A 21,101-nucleotide genomic window follows, 5' to 3' on the forward strand; every position below is an offset into this window, starting at 1 on the left:
ATTAGGATTAGACTCAGTAATAGTAAATACCCAATGTTAAGGGACTTTGATCAGGATCTGGGCCCAAAATACTTGGTATATCTATTACATTGAGTCCATTTATTCATTATTCCTGGGCTTCTACTAGTGCAGCATTAAACGTACCAGTCTGTACTGTCACAAAGCAAAGAGTTGCATCTTTATGCACAAACAATACATTGTTTTTTTTGTCAGCAGAATACCGGAAGTGTTAAACAGAGAAAATGTGGAAAAAAAAAAAAAAAAAATCTTCAAAAATCTAACTGATTTTAAATCTCATCTCATTAGAAGTCAGATAATCTTGGTTTATAATTTAAAGGAAAGGTTTCACACAGAGAACATTAACTTTACTGTGCCTAATGCCAGCCCAAGTAATGGATATTACTGCTCCCATGTGGCTTTTCTGGCAAAGTTTGGCTCATTAAAATTTTGTCAAACCGATGCAATGAAGAAACAGCTGGTCCCCTGATTAAACCCAAAGCAAATGTGCGACAGATAATTTTTTTTCCCCATTTCCAAGGAAAATCACTGTTCTGACCCTCAGCATTGATTCATACTGTACCAGACTTCCAATGACAAACCCAGTGCACTGTTGCTCAGTACGGAGGGCATCTGTTCCTGCCTGTCTGCCTGTTACACAATATACGGAGCTCAGTAAAAAGTTGAGTCTGCAGGACTTCACTGTGCCTCCTCGTGCCCTCTAAGCCACATCTTTTGGCTGTTATCCATTACCATTTTTTACCACTTTCCTCTATTATCCCTTCAGTTTAAAATCTACGAGACAGCTGTCTTCTAATTCAACTGCCACTTCTCATACTGATCCACAAACCAATCATGGATAAATCACTAATCATACAACTGTAGAAAGGTTCAGCAGACCTGTCAAGCTTTGATATTGCTGAGTAGAATAGAGTGTTGCAGGAATGAGTCCTAAAATCCGGAAATAGGGATTGCACTTCCAGTTCCCTTTTCTCAAAGTCATTGTTTCTTTTGACTGGGTTTTCAGTTAGATGTTTGATGCCCGCATGTGAATTAACAAAAAGGGGGTCACTATTGTCTAAAAGCAACTACACAAGTTGTTGCAATACATTAAACATCACAGCAAACACAGAGACTCATTTACAGTACTTGTCTTTACAGGCGGACTTAAGTTTGGACGTTAACATTAGCATTTTCAAAAATCATAAAAGTGGTGTTCATCTGAGTAGACGACCTTGCTGAACAAATGTTTAAGTGTCATTAATTTGTGTTTCCCACAGAGCTTACTTTCTACAATAATCAAAAAATCAATTGTCGAGGAAACCAGGGTGATGCTAACTGCTGGGTTAGCCTACAGAAGTACTTCATCCCTCTTCTCATCATTCACTTTTTTGGTAACAGAAGCTGCCGACATTAGCATGCATGGCTAACTAGCTTTCCACCGACAGTGACATTACATTAATTCCAAGAGTTAGCATTTTGCTAGCCAATTACATTATTTTGTTGAATTAAAGATTACGTTCTAAAAAGCGCCATCCATGACCAACACATTTACTTTGTGGACGTCAAGATGCTAGGCTACTGTTTCAGAGTCTAAGCTAATCTTAACTGCTCTGTACTGCTTTTTAATGAGTTTCAGAAAGTTAGCGCCTCAACTACTGCTGCCAGGAAAGCTACCAGAGACAGCATTACATTAGCCAAACACATTTGTTAGTTGTCGTCATATCTTATAAAACAGTAAAAAGAAAGTCTAACCTTAGTGTTGCTTGTTCGAATAGTCTTTGTCTTTCTATAGGTAGCATCCAAACAGATGTTAGAACAAACGGCATTTTTATCATTTTACTAGTTGCCATCAAGAGCATTTTAAAGACTCAAAAGACTACAAGTTGTCAGAACTCAGCTGAAAACATAAAAAAGTGTGGCAGTGAAGGCGTTTTCAACCAACATGAAAAAAGTTGTGTTGTGCAACCGCTAAAATCTGCGAGCAACAAAACTGACGGATATAAAAACAAGACGTTTGCTGTTGATTCTTTGTTTTTAAAATCAGAGAGCCGTTGTTTGAAAGATAACAGAGAAGTGCTGCTGTTATCAGCTTGACAGGCGTTGCAAGACTTATTAAAAGTGCTGCGGTTCAGCGAAAGGTCAGTTTACAGCCTCTGTCACTCCTGACGATGAAGATAACATCTGACAAACAGCAGCATGACTCCGTCTAGAATCACACTGATGCTAGGGTTATGATGCAGACTGATTATAGGCTTTATAGATTCATAGTAATTAACCTCATTATTGATAATCCTAAATGGAGTTTGCTGCAGTATCTTCTGTTTTCAGCTTGTTGGGTTTAGGTGCTTTCTGAATAACAAATGTGACTGTGAAGAGGTGAGAAAGATGAAAATAGAGAGAGAATTTCAGAAACAGAATGCAAGATTGATTCCTTGGCTGTCACTTAGTAAACACTGGCAATATGGCTGAATAATACAGCATATGGTGTGAATGTCAGCCCGAGCTCCCTGTGTGTGTTTGTATCGTCTATCACGACACTCACCTTTGTGCATTTTTAAAATGTGTGTGCTTGCACATCTATCTTGTTTGTCCATCAGACCCTGCGTGAGGAGAAGTCGTCCCACGAGAAGGATATGAGCAACATGCGAGCTCGATCCGAAGAGGAGGCCAGCCAGATGAAGGAGAGCCAGGCTCGAGCTCTGGAGGAAGTCGCCAAGAAGCACAGACTGACCCTGGAGAACGCTCTCACCAACGCCGAGCTCGACAAGAACCGCCTGCTGGCTGTGAGTACACACACAGACGCACTCATCTCTTCATGGACTCCAAGGTTAGACCAGTTCAAAAGGCTGACGTTGGCCCTTTGTGGTAATCCTATCATGACAAGTCAGTGTCCATCGCTAATGTAATGGAAGCTCCCTCTGACCACAGCTGCACACACATGCAGTCATAAAGAAGTGTTCCTACCTCGATGAACACAAAAGGACCAGTGGAAGCGTATAGACAGCAATATGTCCGACAGAGGGTACATCAGATGGTGAGTTTGCCGGGAAAAATTATGAAAATCCATGAGATTACTTTTCAGATTGCTGCACGTTGTATAATCAGTGTTTATTGCCCAAAGCTGGAGGAAAATGAACAGCTGTATGTTTTAATTGATCCTGCATCATTGAGCTCAGGGCTCATCTCAAACAGTAAACATGGTGTCCTTGGGAAGCTTGTTTTCCCCAGTTCAGTGGAAATGTCACTCTTTTTATGGAGACCAGAGTAGGAACAGTACAATATTTAGTATTGCTTCTGGTAGTACATTTAGTACAATAGTAGTTAATCCATTAGTTAGAACTAGCTGAGCTAAAAACAAATCTACCCGATATGTTTTAAATTGGTCAAAGTATGTGGCTTCAGTGCAAGATTTCTTGACAACATTCAAATGGATGTTAAATCACCTTTTTGAGATTTGTCTTTTGTTAAAAAAGTAAATAAACTTTGTTTATGGATTAAAAAATCATAAATATGTGAAATAAAAGTGTGTCATCACAATTCTGTTTGCATCTCAAACATAAAAAAATCCATTGTTCTTTTCTTAAACATACTAAACATCGTTGCTATTGTGCAACTTTGTACTTTTTTCATTGTTGCAGTCACTAGTTACTTTACAGCTAAAAAGAAATGCATCACATTGTGCTCAGTTTGCAAAACACTGGTATAGATTTAAGTAACCAGCAGTACATAAGTAGTTACTGTCAGCTTCAACTTGACCAGCTGCAACTTTTTTAACATCTCTGCATGTACTCTACTTTTACTGGTAATACGTACACATTTTTATGTTTTTTAGTTGTCAGTCTTATTCTCTGAAATACAGTATCTCAGGGAAGCCTGGAGGGAATTTGTTTAAATTTGGCACAAATGTCCACTTCGACTCAAGGATGAACTGACTAGGATTTGGTGGTCAAAGGTCACTGTTACCTCACAAAACTTTTTCACAAAAACCTCTAAAGGTCAGCGTTATGCAACATCATAATGTTCTAGTTTCTTAAGTGAAGGACATAAGTGAAGGACAACGTTAACATTTTTGTATTGTTACCTTTTTTGTTAATGACAAAAACCTTGACATATTAGAACCTTTCATATTCAGCAATTAGTTGCCTAATTAGACATCCAACAAACGAAGAGCAGCATTAGCTTTCATTTAGAGCTGGCAACTGTAAGTCCAATGTTCACTCTACTTTTAGTTCTGTTTTTGGTCTCCTTTCACATTACTTATAGTCATTTGATCTTTTTTTAATGTAAAAATATTGAGTCAAGGATCTCTAAAGAATCAGTTTTTCATTATTGGATGGATACAAGTAGTAACAGATTGATTCACTCCTGTACAGCTTCACTATTTCCTCTACCGCTTCTGCTCGGAATCCAACACTCCCCCACTGCAACTCTTTGAGCTGTTAAGAAAAGCTGATATTAACTAATATAAAATTGCTAGAGATTCAGGAATGACTCAGTGGAAAAACAAGCTGCCAGCTCTCTCAGTCTGTCTGCGTTCTGGATTTACTTCCTGCCAAATAATTTGGACCTGTCGCACCACTTCAGTCTGTCGATGTTGTAAAGTATCTGCTAATGAATGAGGGGTGATTATGAATGACAGACAGCCCGCGGTTTGTGCATATGTTAGTCCGATCAACAACATACCAGAGATCACAGCTGCGATGGAAGTGTACTGACGCTCGTGTACACTAAACACGGGATATGAAGGAAACTTGTACCCCACAGTGCTCTTCTGTCTGCTGGTGCTTCTCATGAAGTTGTTTGGAGAGGAGGCAGCAGTACTCATTTACTTCCCCTCAGACACTTTGTGAGCTTATTGAGGGATTTCAACAGTCACAAGCCTGCCTCTCTAACCTCTCTACTGACTCCACATTGTTCACTGACTGAACCATCTGTTACAGTTTAAGAGCTGGAAAGAAGCTATCAGCTCTCTTTGCCTTGAGAATTCTAGATTTGTCTCGCGAAGGTCTAAATATTGTTAACTGTTAATAATAAATAGTTTTTTGAAGAATGTTCTGCATTTTGAGTTGGGCATTCAATTAATTTGGCATTGAAATACAGATGGTATGAAAACTGAACAGTAGTCTAAGGATCCTTTTTCTCCTGTCTGTTAAAACAGCCTTCCTGCCGATGTTTTCAGCCGGTAGCCTTGACTTTAGAAGTTGATTTTTCTCTGCTATGAAGAAGAAGCTTGTTATGAATTTGAGCAGAAATATCAGCTAAAGGAATCTTTATTTAGGGTGTAACAATACATAGTGACAACAGGAACAAAAAAACAATAGATCACAATAAATATTTTCATTTAATTTCAACAGGCAGTTTAAGTTACAGTTTGTTCCGCTTAATGGTTGATTCAGCCTGAAGAGACTGTTTAGCAGCAAACAGTGAACATACACTCTCGCATATAGGTCATATTTGAATACAGGGCTATTATAAATCAAATGTAAATGTGATGTTAATGATAATTGCCTCAGTAATGTCTTTGGCCCCGTCTGCTTTCACATCTAGAGGCCGCTTAAAACAGCAGGGATAAGTCGTTGGATTCACCAGAATAAATGTTGGCAGAGTACATTCCTGCAAAAGCGCAGACAAGTTAAAACTTTGTGTTTCTTTGGGTTCAGTTTTTTATTTTCCTCTTGTCACAACACTGTGCTAATGGTCTGGTTAGGTTTAGGTACATAACCACTTGGTAAGGGTTAGAAAAATATCACGTTTTTGTCCAGAGGTCTTGTTAAAAACATCCTGTTCTGCTGCCACAAACAAGGCAGGAGATGTCCCGAGGTCTTGTCACAAATATCAGGTTGTAATTGTCACAAACACAGCTGGAAATTGTCCTGAGATGTCCTTAAAAATATCCACCGGTTTCACACCTACAAATGCCAAAAAGCAGACTTGAACGCCTGTAACTCCTCCACCATCCCCTCCACCTCCCAACAGGAAAGTCAGGTCATAAACACATAATGTAAAAGTGATATGACACGTTGACATGTTGACATGTCAATATGGTACGTAGCCTATGACAGTTTTGAACATATCAGTGGTTTGCAGAAACATTAACTACCAACATTTTATCCTGGCAACCGTGCTGCATCTGGGTGATGCCGTTTTAATACCTGTTTCCTCTCACGTACAGCCATCAAACATCGCCGTCCTTGTCCACTCCACCACTCGCTCTCAGACATTCTCAGAAACATCATCTTGTTGCTGCTGTTTACAATCAACCTGACCCAAATTAAAAAAATGCCTTTATGTGTATATAGTTCCATGTTTGTGTAGCATGAAGGAGTTTAAAGACTTTATTTATTTACTATAGAGAATAGCTAATGTCAATGTTTCATGCTGTAAACATAGAGGTGAGAGGAATGAGGCAGGGCTTCTTTTAGAGAGTTAGAACTGTGTTTGAAGTAGGAACTCTTTAAGTTTATTTCCACTAAACTAGAAGGGACGACAGGTTGAAGACAGAACTTAGAAAAGTTATGGTGTCACCACTCTGAGAATGATGGCTTCCACTTTGTTTAGTGCAGAAACGGTTCACATTTTTCAGCAGGTGCTTGGGTTTAATGGCCACACTGACAGGATCTATTACACTTAAAATGACCCTCAGGGTTATGGCAACTTTTATAGAGGACATCATATGGAAGCAAGTGGAGCTCAAGTTATTTTGTGGTTTATTTGCCTTCCAGCTATATCAGTCAATCTTGCATTTCCTGTTCGATATCTGAATGTGCTTATTAAATCTGTAGCAACAGGGCTTTAAGTTAATCTTTTTTTACCTTTACGGCACAAAGAGCAATGTTATCTGAAACACACAAGCTGCTGCCGTTACAAATACTGATCAGCTGTTCACTGCAGGACAGAAATGAGTTGCTGAAGCTGGTAGCAGTTGGACTCTTGATGGTTTTAGCTGCACAGTAGATGACAGAGAAACAAGATGGAGACAGAAAACTAAATCAGGAAGGCTTGTTTTTATTTTCATGATTGGAATGGCACGTCTGCATACACTGATATCATTTCAATGGGAGCAAAAGTAGCACCAATTTTAAAGGTGTGGCTCAAAAGCAGTCCTTTAACAAACTGAATAAAGGTGTGGGATTTATACTCTGTCTGCACAGGGTTACATAACAAAGCACACATTAATATTGAAGTCTAAAATGAATACAACATCACACGTAGGCATGACAAGTAACAGGAGCTGAAATAGCTCGGAAAAAGCTGCAGTTTTTTTAGGTTTTCTACAGACAAACGCACATCAAACGTCGTTATAACAGTGACTAAGAAGCTGGCAAACTCAAAGGAGGAAATACAGCCCACTGACGTGGGAGCACATTTATATTTATCACTGATAAATGTCAACTAGGACACCTCCGAGCTCACATAACCCGTACCGGGTGAAATGTGAGCAACCTGGATGGTTACGTTACAAAAGAGATCCAATAAAAGACAAAGTGAATAAATTCTCAATGAAAACAAAGTTTGAGAGATGCGACGGCTGACGGCAGCCACATGTGGACGCGCCACGCTGCCTGATGATGAGTCACACAGGTGATAAGAGTGTCTTGATGTGCTATTTTTGGCCGACGCTCAAACTGCTACTCCTCCTGTTCAGCTGTCTTAACGTGCCGGTGTGTCAATCTAATTAGATTAACACGCTACACACACGTGTGAGGGAGTGTGAACGTAAACGATTGTGTTCCAGATCAGAGATTTGTGCTGAAACTGAACTTTTCTCTACATATTTTCTCATCTGTCACTTGAAATGATGACAAGGTGACTGTCTGATTAATTATATTAAGCACCACAATTTGCAAAATAAATCAGGACATTAAGGTTGGGAAAAGGTGTGGAGTTTTGACATTTAGATGGGTGCACGACCCTTCGATTTAAATTCATAGTCGTGACATTTACTGGCCATAAAACTGCAAGTGGAGAGCATAAAAAGAGGAAAGTAATCAAAATTAGGACAAAATGATGCGATGGTGAAAGAGATGGATGTGAGTGCTGGCTGAGGGATGTGACTCTGGCGGCCAAGCATTACGGTGTGTGTGTGTTTATGTGTGGGTGTGTGTGTGTACTCATGTGTTTCTAAAACTTCCATCATAAATATTTCACTGCTACTTACTTAGCACAGAGTGTGGCGACCCTAACAGGACTTAAGCTCATACATACAGTATACTCCCACTTCTTGGATGGCGCTTTTACACTGCATGTCTACTGCATATTCTATGGTATATATTTTTACTCCATTACTTTTTTAGCTCTTGGTAGGAACATGAGAGTTTTCATTTTTTTTTTTTTTACCCAGAGAGGTTTATCCGTCTCTCCTCTGAAGTGAGTTTCTGAATAAAATGTGAATTTCTCTTGAAGGTACTTCAAAGAAAAACAGCTGATTCATGTTATTAGTATTCCTGTGATCCGAACACTTCAAGCTTGTTTTTTCTGAAGATGAAAAAGGCAACCTAGAAATCCAAATTTCATAAAGAGAGTCCTAAAAATGCACAAGCCCCGCCTGCAGTGAAATACCAGAATAGAAACCTTTTAAACAATATTCAGATGTATATAAAATACATGTATAGCATTTGTTTGCTTTGTGTTGGAGTGGCGTAAACAACTTTAGTGGCGTCACAATTGATCTCTTTTGTTAAAATCAGTTTTTAATGCATCCAAAATACGCAAACAAGCTCTTTAATAATAGTCTAACTTCATCAGGAAGACAGGATCCTGGATCGCTGCAGATAATGTAATTAATATTTTCCTCATTAAAGATGATATTTCACCAACATCCCAGCTGCTATTAATCAGAATTTTTATGACCACCAGATCCGCAGAATATCCTGTGGATATAACTGTGATCAGCACATCACTACGTATGAAACTGAAGCAGAACATTTAGGAAGCCTCCTCAAGCCTACGTTACCCGCCGCCCCTGATGCCTGGCAACTCCACCACCATCAGTGTGTGAGTGTGTGTGAGTGGGTGAATGAGAGATAAAATTATAAAGTTCTTTGACCATTAAAGTAGAAAAGCGCTATATAAATGCAGTACAATTTCCATTTTACCATTTACCATTTAAATGTACCTTTAGTTAGTTTATTAATGTAGCACTTTGTGTTACAAAGTGCCTCACAATACAAAATAAATAAGGAAACAGGGATAAAATGCAGAGTAAAGAAGAGTATAAACACCATGAAATATAAATATGAAGTCTTTAAAGATAAAAGCAAATTAAAGAAATATAAAGAGGTTGATTGCTTCATAAAGGGGCCAGAGTGTCCACAGATTTTGGGAGGGAGATCACAAGTTTGGAAGCCATAACCTCAAAGAATACACATAATAATATAAGATGATTTGGGATTGATGAAGGATATTAGTGACTTTACCTTCTGAACAAGCACAGTTATACTTTTACTCCTCCGCCTTGAACAGAACAACCTGCAGCTTCTAAGCTTGTGCAGCTTGTCCCCTCTGGTTCTTGGCGTTGAAACAGAACCAAACAGCCAAATTCCAGCATCAGGACATCCTCTGTATCTGATATGAGACGATGAAATTGCCCCCTAGGATTACAAACCAGACCCTGGGACTTGTTTAATGAGCCCGAGGTCTAGCTGTTCCAAACCACAGCCTACCACTAATTTGACTGCAGCCGAGGCACACGGCTCCACCAGCCTGAAATAGCCTTGTGATGATGCCTAATCTCCACAGAGGCCTTTATTCCAGTCACACACAGCCATTTGAAAGCAAGTGATCAAGAATTCTCTTGCATCAAAGATGCATAATGAGGCTGTGTTTTAAATGATATTCCACAGTAGACCAGATCAGAGATGACAGCTGTGTTAAGAGAAGAGCGTTACGCGTTTCCGTTGTTATTAGATATGCGTTCCCTCTGCAGACTTCCTCCTCTCTGGCCCTGTGTGATTTCCATGGTCTCATAATCCCTCCCACTGTGTTCGGATATGCACAATAATTTGCCTTTGTTCGCTCCTGTTCATGAATTTGTTGCCAGTGTCGTTGTAGAAATGTCCAGATTTAGAGACTGACGGGGAGGAAGCAACGTTCATTCGCTCGTCACTCACTCACTCTGATCTACTTTTATGTATTTTCTGCAAAATCAGAGGGCAGACAGTCGAGAAGAAACGCCTGTTCATCCCTCAATTCGTCATCTCCTGATTCTTTTGTTTGATCCGCGTTTCATTGCGTCTAGTTAATGATCTTTTCTTTCATCACCTCTATCCTTTCATTACTTTAAATTATAATGAGAGTTGTCTGAGAGAAGGCAGGGCTTGGAATTTAAATGAATAGGTCTGCAGCAGAACTCGGTCTCGCCCCCGATATCGAGCGGCAGGTACGACAGGAATCCTGATGTGCCATATTAGATTCCTCCTCATCTGACTTTGTCTGTTTCTGGATCGACTCATGGCCAGAAGGTTCCCCCGTGTCTCATGTCCTTGATCATCATCCGACTGATGGAAGTCAGTAAATATATTTCCACAAATGTGATTATTCACATATTGAGAAAAACGACATGTTCATTGATTCGTTTGTTTGGTTTATTGATTGCTATATTTCAGGGTTGGGGTTTGGGTGTCTGAATTGGTATAAGTACATCTGTGGTACATCTGTGGTATCACAGTGTCAGGGTCCATACATGCTATACTACTTGGAAATTCACCATCTTGCCAACACGACCCAAATAAAATGAAAATTTAACGAACACACGCAATTTCTACATTTTTAAAGAGATAACCAAGCTTTTCTACTCAGTATTGATAATTAAGACATATAGATAGGCATGTGATAGCATCAGCTATATTTTTTCCCAGTGAATTTTTTTTCCAGGCAGTTGTTTGCTAACACATTAACATGTTAACATATTATTATAAGGTAATAATGTGTCAGTGTCTTTTCCAGTCTATACACTTTGTTCTGCTGCCTCAAGGGTCAACATAATTAATCAATTCAACTTTAATTCTTAGAAAAGTCATTTTTATATAGAAGTACTGACTGTAGGGGTTACACCTACAATAGCAAAAAAGTTAGCACAGCCTGTGGTTAAGTCTGTAGTTATTCCTTGAACAGGCTAAGTAACAGAAAGTTTGTGGTTGCTGATTCTGAGTCCTGCTTTCTGCCCCAAACATATTTCACAATTGGCTTCACAAGCAGCAGGAGAGCCTTTGAAAGGACCTGTGGGAGAAGAAGGCTCCGGGCTAACTGGAAATCGGAGAGATCTTGATGTAGCATGGGGTTTCATCATGGCCTTGAGGTGGGCAGGTACCGGCCCCAATCTTGGCTTTTTAAAGATTGCATTAGAGCACTGAACCTATTGCAGCAACCACAGGGAGTCCGTTGGAAAAACAGGAGTGTTCATGCAGGTCGACATTTGCAAAACTCTGAATCGTTTGGAAGAGTCTTTGAATAATTCGAATAACATGCTGAGAAGACTGATTCTTTACACCGAATTACACCAAATGTTTAACGGATGCTTATTTGTGTCAGGGAGGAAGAGTTCTCGCAGTTATTATCTTGCCAACACAGGAACTTTCTCCACCCTGTGACCCCCTAAGCGGCTGGTGAAACACAACATGTCATGAAGCATTACACATGAATTACTGTGATTTCTCACCCTTACTTCCTTTCAGATGGATTTCTGTGAAGTTCAATTCCTTTTTATCGGGCTGTGTCACAGCAGTCAGTGCACTGAATGTTTTTTTTTACAGCATTACAAACTCCATCCTCCTATGTAATGAATAATGGTGGCAAATTTCATTTGACATTACAGCAGTTTCCCTCAGCTCTAATTGTCCTTGGAAAGCAGCAATCATTGCACACTGTAACAGAAATCGTTCCCCATTCATCAGCAGGCATAATAAGCTTTATTATGGTGACAATGCTGGAGCTCTTTCTCTCCTCTCTGTCAAGGACAATGAAATAGTTTGAAGTATTTTTAGAAATGTGTACAGATGAATGCACTGAATGTAATGTCAAACAAAGAGGAGCGATGAGGCACATTCTGGATCTGCAGCACAACTGAGGAAATACTGCACAAAAATGAAGAATATGGGACAAGTGTGATACTGCTCACAGAGTAGCTGTTCGTTTTCACTCACTGTCTTCAGATAAATAAAATAAACAGATAAATAAATCTTTTTTAAATGCGTCTCCTGCATCGTAAAGCCCAGCCTTATCCTCCAACACATCCATTTCCTGTTTTAAGCCATGAAAGCGGCATGTGTATGTGTTGGTCTGTCGGTTGGTCTAAAACATTGAAGGAAAATTGACTTTTTTTTGACTATGTATAAATCCAACTGCCTTCGACTAACCCTCTCTCAGATATCCTATTACCTGGATGACTGACGCTCTTCACAGATGTAAAACATTATGAATACCAATGAAATGTTACTTGGCCTCCATTAAATGTGTACGGTTTTACTGGCCAGGGACATGACCGGTTTCACCTGCTTTTGACTGATCGGGGCACAAAGAGCATTCGATCTTGTTCCGTCTTGACGCTCTTTGGCTTTTATCACTCACTCGCCCTGACAGATTTGTGTCTCTGATTCTGTTTCCACAGGAGCTGGATCAGCAGTTTGAGAGGGAGCGCCTCTCGCTGGAGGAGCAGAAGACGCTTCTCAGGCAGCAGCTGGACGAGCTGCAGGAGGAGCTGACCTCCAAACTCGCTGCAGCCAATGAGGAGGTACGACACTTTAGACTTTAAATTTGTACCATGGCTTATTGTGCGCCAACACAGTTGGCAGAATAAATGTTAGCTAAGTACGTTTCTGCAAAACTACAGATAAGTTCAAACTAAACGTTTCTTTATGTTGCAACTTTATGTTTGTTTAGGTTGATTTTCTATTTGTCTCTTGTCACAACACTGTGGTTATCACCTTGCTTAGGTTCAAGAACAAAAACCCCCCAGCTAGGAAAACATCATAATTTGGCTTTAAACACCCATTTTGGTAGCCATGATCACAGATAGAGATGGTCCGACTTCCTGTGAAAAATAGCTGGTTTTGGTATCCACAAAACAGCCGGAAATATGCCCAGGTGTCCTTAAAAATATCCAGTGAGGTGACTCGAACTGTCGGCCATTTGTCAGCCTTGTTGGTGAACGTGGCTGATGTGAAAGTTGGCTAATAAGCATTTAATGTGAACATGATATACCATGTTTGGTACAAATGTCAACCTTGGACGGATCTTAGGTTTGCAGAAACGTTAACTGCTAACATTATGTGCTGGCCACTGGGCTGTGTGCATTGGTGTCAGATCAATAAAAGCTTTGAAATAACTGTAAGGTTACAAAAAATTGCATGATTTAAACCATTGAAGCTGTGAAGCTTGGAGTATGGTCAGAAAAGGTCAAGAATGAACACCCCAAGGTTGATTTAATAACTGTTGTGGAGCTTCCGATCTCATTAAATGATATTCATCAGCAGATGTTCGAATGTAGATGATGAAATTTCCCAATTCTCTGAACACTGTAAGACTTCTCATATATGTACAATTTGAGATTTAAACTTCATCCTTCATCTTTTGGCCTCCTGTTGACGAAGATCGTGTCTCCAGAACAGCTACTAAACAGCAAGATTGTTTGTTAATCCGTTGAATTGGTTTGTAATAGGGCTGGAGGATATGGCCTTCATTTGTTGGCTATATATATTAGCTACAGTGTATATTAGTGTGGATATAATGACTAAGTAGGTAAAGGCAAGTATTAGAACAAGTAGACTAGTTCAGAAAATTGCATCACTTGAGCCTGTAAAACCAGGAACAGACAACACACGACACAAATCTAAGGCCATTACAGTCTCATATCGAAATATTGCCCAGCCCTAATTTGTCAGGAATTTCTCACTTGCTTTCCTTAACTTCTTCTTGGTAATGTCACCTCTAAGAGGTATAGAAGCTCGAGTCTGGTTGTGTGACTTGAATGTGAAATAGTATTTGCATTTTGAAAGATGGAGACAGTATTTTGCAGTCGTCTTTCTTCAGGGAGACTTTAAAATCACCTGTGTGGAAAATAAACTATATAAACCCAAATATTGCAGAGGACCTAAATGTTTGATAGCTTTCCAATTATAATATTGCTAACTTCTTCCTTTGCAACCAAACAGCTCAGTCCAACTTTAAGACATATTTCAGAGTGACTTAATTATAAGAAGCGATTTAGAACAAAGGAAACTGTTACGCTTCTCTAATCAGAAGAATGTAAAGAAGTGGCGTTATGATTTACTCGCTCCTGTTATGTGTTGCTTTTTGTAGCTATTAACTTTTTGATGATCCATTAATTAGGTTCTCTGAATGTGAAGTATTCAGGCTTGATTGTTTCAAAATAAATCCTACTGTATGAGAGTTATAGTGCATGTGTATTAAAACCTTTGGGATTAAAAGAGAAAGACAGAAACTCTATTTTTCTTCTAACAAAAGGTTGTTTAATCCAGTCCCCGGTTGAGTCAGGAGCCATTAGTCTTTGTCATTACAAATGTTGATTTATCATTTTTCTTTGAAAACAGCAGCTCCCTGTGATAACCCCGGTGCTGCTCTGTGTTTGTTGCTGTTGTTTATCCGCTCAATGCTCTCATTTCCGAAGCTGTACTTTTAAAATCGAGGTAAATGAATATCTGATGCATTGCAAAGCTATGTTGCCACGTTAGCATAAAGTGTACGGGCCAGGCTCATTTAAAAATCAGAACCAGAAATGGTTATTGAATGCATTTTTGATGGAAATTCCACCTCGCTGAGCATAAAATGCTGATGTAGTTTCAAGGTTGCTGCCACACTGAGATACAGCCTCGAGTGTAACAGAGTAGCTTAGTCTAACTCTGACTGTCTGCCTCTCCTCCCTGCAGGTGGCTCGGCTGCAGCAGGAGGTGCAGCAGGGGGAGCATGACATCGGAACAGCTGAGGGACAGATCTCCACACTGAAGGAGGCGCAGGACAAACTGCTGGAGGAGCTGGACGCCACCAGGGCCCGACTGAGAGAGACCAGCAACCTGCTGACTGCGCTGCAGGTCTGCATGGACACACAAACACATTTTGTTTGGGGCCCAGCTGCCCCGCCAGCAATTGCCATGTTCATCCTAGTAAAAACAAATTGGTCAGAACCAACATCTCACCAGCAATCTGTTTAAGCTAACGTTAGTTCAATGTAGCTCATAGTAATATTCAAGTTTTAACCATATGAGCGTGCTATAGATGGTTAGATCGGTGAGATTCTTTACAACTCAGTCGCTTAGTTCATTCAACAGAAACCAGAAGAACCGAAACATACTGTAATTTATTCAGGTTTGCCAGTATGGTCAGCAAAAGCGTCAAATAAAAGTGGTGACTCCCTACCTCCACTCCTCGGTAATTTATATTCCTTTAGTCCGTAAGGGTCCACTGATCAAAAGAACCATAGAGGTTTTTCAGAAAATGAATCCTAGTTGTGAATATTCTCCTGCAAAGTCCATCGTCACTGTCTGCCAGCTTCATTTTTCAAGATAAAACACAATTTATTTCGACAGGAGACATATTTTTATTCTTCCTGCCCAAAGAAAAGAGAAGGAATAGAGGGAGTTTGCAGGGGCTCTAGACAATTAGACTTTTTCCTGTCAGATCAGAAAACATTAGTCTGAGCCAGGCCAAAAAGGTAAACGACAGCCACGAGGTAACGTTGATAGACAACAGGTAGCAAGGGTCACTGAAGGAGCCTCCACCACCTGTGAGAAATACCCACCTTCAAACCTTAACATAACTTTAACTCTCAACCAGGACACACAAAATGTCCTCACTTCCCAAAAATATCCTTAATCTCAAGATCTAAAACTCAAATTGGTCCAAAGGTAAAAGAAAGAGAACGCACACATATACACACACAGTGTTTGGACTGATTCCACCATCCACAACATACCCTTGTTGGGCAGCAAATAACAATTATTGTCATTACCTCTGAATTTAATTAGTTGCTGTTAAAAAGTCACCAGTATTTTTTCTTTTAATTAACGACTAACAGCATTAGTCAGAAATGTCAGAGAATTGTGTAAAACGCCCACCACAAGTTCCTAAAGCTCAAGAGGTGTCTGCCCAAAGCCTGTTTACAGTCATTTAAACACAAGTCAAGAACACAATATATTCAATTTAGCATTTATATAAAACAGAGAAAATGGTTAAGTCCCCACAGTTAAGTCTGTGGATCCATGAATGGCTATTTTATTTGATAAATCACAACACAATTAAAGGGTAACCGCACCAGTTTTACATATTAAAGTGCGTTTACAGGTCTTGGGGCGTACTACTGTATATGTACAAAAAGTAGTATAAAGCCCTTTGTGGCTATGGTGCATTGTGGGTAATGTAGGCACCAGGTTTTTAAAAGGAAGAAGAATGTGTGGAATAAAGAAAGTGATATCTCTGGTCCTGCTGTATCGAATTTGATGATTTGTTTTTAAATTGTCCATAATGAGCACAACAGTGTTATAGGAGTGGACTGCATTTCAAATCCTGGTACCAACATCACCCCCGATTCCATTTTTTTTTTTCTTTTGTTCTGTTTATCAGCTCTACAATTCATCCATGAATTATTTGAGTCCTACATTGTAGACGTAGTTTTGACCAGAGTAGTTTTTTGAAGGGCGTCCATGTCACTTCTGTTTTTGGATTGACACTGCCAGGAGCCAACATTTTGTGTTGGCTTTCAGCAATGTCAGTCAAAGAGGCTTTAACCTTTTTTCACACAACAGAAAATCCCAAAAGTCTTTCAGAGTTGCCTAAAGAACTTGATTCTTGTCAGGGCGGGAAAAAAACCCTGAGCAGCATTTAGATTACGATGGCACACCAACACTTTCCATTGAAACCTGTCTGTCTGTCTGTTTCACAGGGAGAGTTGGAGACCCAACAGCGTCATCATGAAGCCAAACTCATTACCACCAAAGAAGAAGAAAAACACAAGATGGACAAGATGGCTCTGGAGCTAGAGCTCAAATGGACTGAAACACTCAGGTAGGTTTGTGTACGTGTGTGTGTGAGACACCAACCGTCTTTATCTTGTATTTCAACAAAGAGAGAGCATGAAATTAGGAAAGGATGGGAAATGGAAGTGTTTCTGTCTCCCACACTTACAAAAACACACACACGTATACACACAGGTCATCCAGCTCACAATATTGACCGTGACCGAGCATTATCCTTGGAGTGCTCCGCAACTCCTCGGCTCAACCCAGTGTTAAAGCCCCCAGCTCAAAGTCTCTGTTAACGTCCGCGGACCTTTGAAGTGTTATTATTCAAAGACCTCAAAGAATGAAATTGACTGTTTTCAGGTGTGAACGGATACTTTTCACACACTGAACTCGGCAGCCACTTAATGACTCTATTAGAGTTTATCTCAGCATTTAATACAGTCTTAATGCTCAAAACCCCAGAGAGCTTTTGTCTTTGTTATGCTGAGTTGTCTCTAGACAGCTCTGAATGGATAATCTAATCTATTGTTTTTTATACTACTTCTTCTGTGATGAGATGACTTGAGATGAGATCATTCTTGTGCCAGAGATTGCTCTAAAGTTATTGTAGCATGAAAACAAAAACAATAAAGTTGTAAATATAAAGTATATGATGAATAAATGGGAACATCAGTGCCTCTTAGAATAACAATAAAAGTCAGATAAACTAAGGAAAGTAAGTAACTTAAAGATATAACATATACAAATTCTGCATTACAATGTCTAAAAACAACTGGACCTTTGTAATATATTATGTTTAGTCATGTACTTGTTTCTAACAAAGTTTACTCAAGGCGACGTTCATTTCATTTGGTTGTTAGCTAGAAACAACACTTGAATTTGTGTTTGCATTCAGGCCAATCACTACACTCAGCACTCACCAGAGAATCTGGTTCTCTCTCTTCTTTTTCCCCTCTCCTCTCAAAACAACAAAGCAACGACAAAGTTGACATTTGACAAAGTACATTTTTCCTCCCGCTCCAGTCGGCAGTCAACATTTCAGACATAAACAACGACAATGGAGGTCACTTCCGTGGATCACTGCTGCTGCAGTCAGGTTGATAAACAGGAGTGAAGATAAATCCACTTTTTAACAGTTAAAAAGTCATCTCTGAGCTCTCCTCCCAGCTGTAAATGGTTTAGAGCAGACTGTGATGTAACTATGAGTGTTTATTCCTCCAGAAAGTCTGTCTCTTATAAATCTGTTGCTTATGACTGGACGTACTTATTCAATAGTTTTTCATTCAGCTCAGTGATGATCATTGGGGCATGTATATGAAAAATAGACTTGCGTTTATATTGCACCTTTCCAGTCTACTGACCAGTCAAAGTGCTTTATAACAAGACAGTCAAGGGATCTGAGGACTGAACCACCGACTTCCTGGTTAGTGGACGATCTGCACTATCTCCTTAACAATAGCCGTTCCATGGTGATTAAATAACTGTTCCAGGGTTGATTCGTCCAAATTTTAAAAATGATTTTTATGTTTTGTTTTGTTTTTCAGAAACTGTGTCCTAGTTACCCCGGATAATCCACAGAACACATTGTCAACTGTTTTCACAAGGACTATTTTCTGGTTTGAAAGTAGTCCCATCGAAAGCTGTTCACAGTGAGGTCCGTGGATTATCCAGAGTAATTGGGACACTGCTTCTGCAAAGAGAATTTTCTATTTTAAAGCTATTTTTTAATGCTGTGAGCACAAGTGAAACTCCGGTCATGCCCATTTCATCGAGGGGAAGGTAGAAATCAAATAAATCTCTCAGACGTGGATGGATCATGAGTCAACGGTCCCTCGGGCACGGACGCGTTAAAGGTCACCATTTGAACACAACAGCTGTTTGTAGCAGTTTTGTTCCAAGTGACATTTCGCAGGTTAAATACAAGCGTAAAGTGGTTGCTGTTGGTTGGAAACTTCACCTAAATGTCAGTGTTTTTTTAACACCTGGGATGAAGAGAGGCTGTGTCCAAAGCATCCTGCCAAAGAAGATACACACTGACAGTTCTGTCTAGAAATACTACCGACCAAAAAAGACGTGAGTCGATTCGAACTGAGTTGAGTCGTACTTTCAGAGCACATCTTGATCACACGTCTCTAATGAGCAAATTAAAGGACCCTTTTTCGATAAAATGTGTTGTAATGTGAAAAGAAGAAGAAGAAAAATACAGGCCTATAAATCATAATTAGATTTTTGCTGTTGCTCTGTATTGTTGAAAAAAAAAAAATATTCATGTGCTGCTGTTCCCACTACCTGCTGATTTCTTTGTTTCGACCTAAGTCTCGTCCCGAGTCACTCATTCTCTACCTGCAAGTTTGTTTAATCAGTTAACGCTCCAGCTCTCTGTAAAGGTCACACTTGATATTGTTTGATATTTTCAGCCTTTCCTCATTCTCGGAGCCTGTGAATATCTCCGCACCTCAATATTTTTTCATTACAACACTCCACTTCATGTACTACTTCACTCTCATCCTTTATTCTCTCTTGTGCCCTCATTATTTGAGTGCGGTCAATGTTTCTGGATACTCAGATGGTTTAAAAGTATCACCCGTATCATCAAATCAAATCCCTTTATATGTGGTCTTACAGCATAGTTGCCAGGATAGAATTTTAGGGGTTGACATTTCTGCAAACCACAGAAAATCCATAGGATTGTGTCCCCTGGCTGTTTTTAAGGAGACCTATGTTCAATTTCCAGCCGTGTTTGTGGCAGCAAAACTGGATGTTTTTATCGTGATGTTAAGACATTTTCAGCTGCCTTTGTGGAGTCATAAGTCAGGGTGTTTTTTACAATATGTCAGGATATTTCCAGCCGTGTGTGTGGTGCCAAAACTGGTTGTTTTTAACAAGACATTTGAAGATTTTAAGTGGCGACAAAACCAGGTGTTTTTTTAAAATGTATTTTTTGGCAAGAATTTCGAGATGACAGGAAATGGGATGAGAGAGAGGGGGGATGACATGTAGCAAAGGGCTACAGGTCGAACTCGAACCCTGGGCCGCTGCAGCGAGGACAAAGCCTCTGTAGATGGGACACGTGCTCTACCTACTGAGCTACTGGGGTGCCCCAAACCAGGTGTTATTACCAAGACATTGGAACATTTCCAGCTGTGTTTGTGGATTAAAAACCAGGGTGCTTTTAACAAGACTTCAGGACATTTCAAACTGTTTGAGGTGACCAGCACAGGTGTTTTAAGTCAAACCTTGATGTTTTCCTAACTCTAACCAAGTGTTTTTTGTGCCTAAACCCAACCAAAGCATAAGCACAGTGTTGTGACAAGATAGAAATAGAAAATTGAACCTCATGAAACCTAAAGTTGCTGTATAAAGAGACTTAAAGTTTTAACATATCTGTGGTTTTGCAGAATCATTTAGTCTGGCAATTGGGGTTGGGTCCTAAATCCTGTCACTTTTCCCCTGTTAAAAGTTCACAGAACCAAAAAGGGTAGATAAAATTTGGTTAAAGCCAGAAATCTATACTGTACAGATGTTAACTACCAGATCATATGTGTCTGATACAGTCGCAGCACGTCAGATCTATCTACAGTAATGCTTTTAATGGTTTATGTTGGCCTTGTGATCCTCTCCTCTCCAAGTTTCAAGAGACCCAACAAAAATAGAGGGCTAATAAGTGTCAAGTCATACATCAAATTATGAAAGAAGTGATGTTAAAATACCAGGAAGCAGTTTATGAACCTCGAGCATCGCTTCCTCCTATCTTGGGAATCATCACAACCTAAATCTGTCAGCCAGCTTCTCTCCAGACAGCTTACTTCTTTTTATACCTCCCTAGAAGTATGACATTTTTTTTTCCCTAAACATTTGCAAACACAACCTTCCTCCCACCGTGGACATATCATCTATGTTTGGCTGATTGCACCTGCTGTATAACACATGACAGACAGAAAGATAATTAATAGTTTAACAGTTTGGGAGAGTCTTGATTAAAGAGTGGCAAAAGCCAAACACAAAAGGAAACAGTCTTACACGCAGTGATAGCAATAATGGTCTGACATTAATGACGGAAAATGGCTGCATCAAGGAAAGTTTTGGGAATGCCAGTTCTAATTTTCTGTCTGCTGTGATGACAAGCTGACT

At 39.7% G+C, this 21,101-nt stretch overlaps 1 protein-coding gene across 2 annotated transcripts in view; it reads left to right on the top strand.

Moving 5' to 3' along the window:
- Window positions 1–21,101, top strand: part of fam184ab (family with sequence similarity 184 member Ab) — a 156,831-nt gene that overhangs the window by 81,491 nt on the left and 54,239 nt on the right. For both annotated transcript variants that reach the window (XM_084377391.1, XM_084377392.1), the window contains exons 9-12: window positions 2,598–2,783; window positions 12,605–12,727; window positions 14,883–15,044; window positions 16,892–17,013. In XM_084377391.1, the coding sequence (XP_084233517.1) occupies window positions 2,598–2,783; window positions 12,605–12,727; window positions 14,883–15,044; window positions 16,892–17,013 (593 nt within the window). The remainder of the gene's footprint in view (window positions 1–2,597; window positions 2,784–12,604; window positions 12,728–14,882; window positions 15,045–16,891; window positions 17,014–21,101) is intronic.

This window comes from Pagrus pagrus (genome assembly GCF_965226575.1).
Source record: "Pagrus pagrus genome assembly, chromosome: 16".
Classification (NCBI taxonomy): Eukaryota; Metazoa; Chordata; class Actinopteri; order Spariformes; family Sparidae; genus Pagrus; species Pagrus pagrus.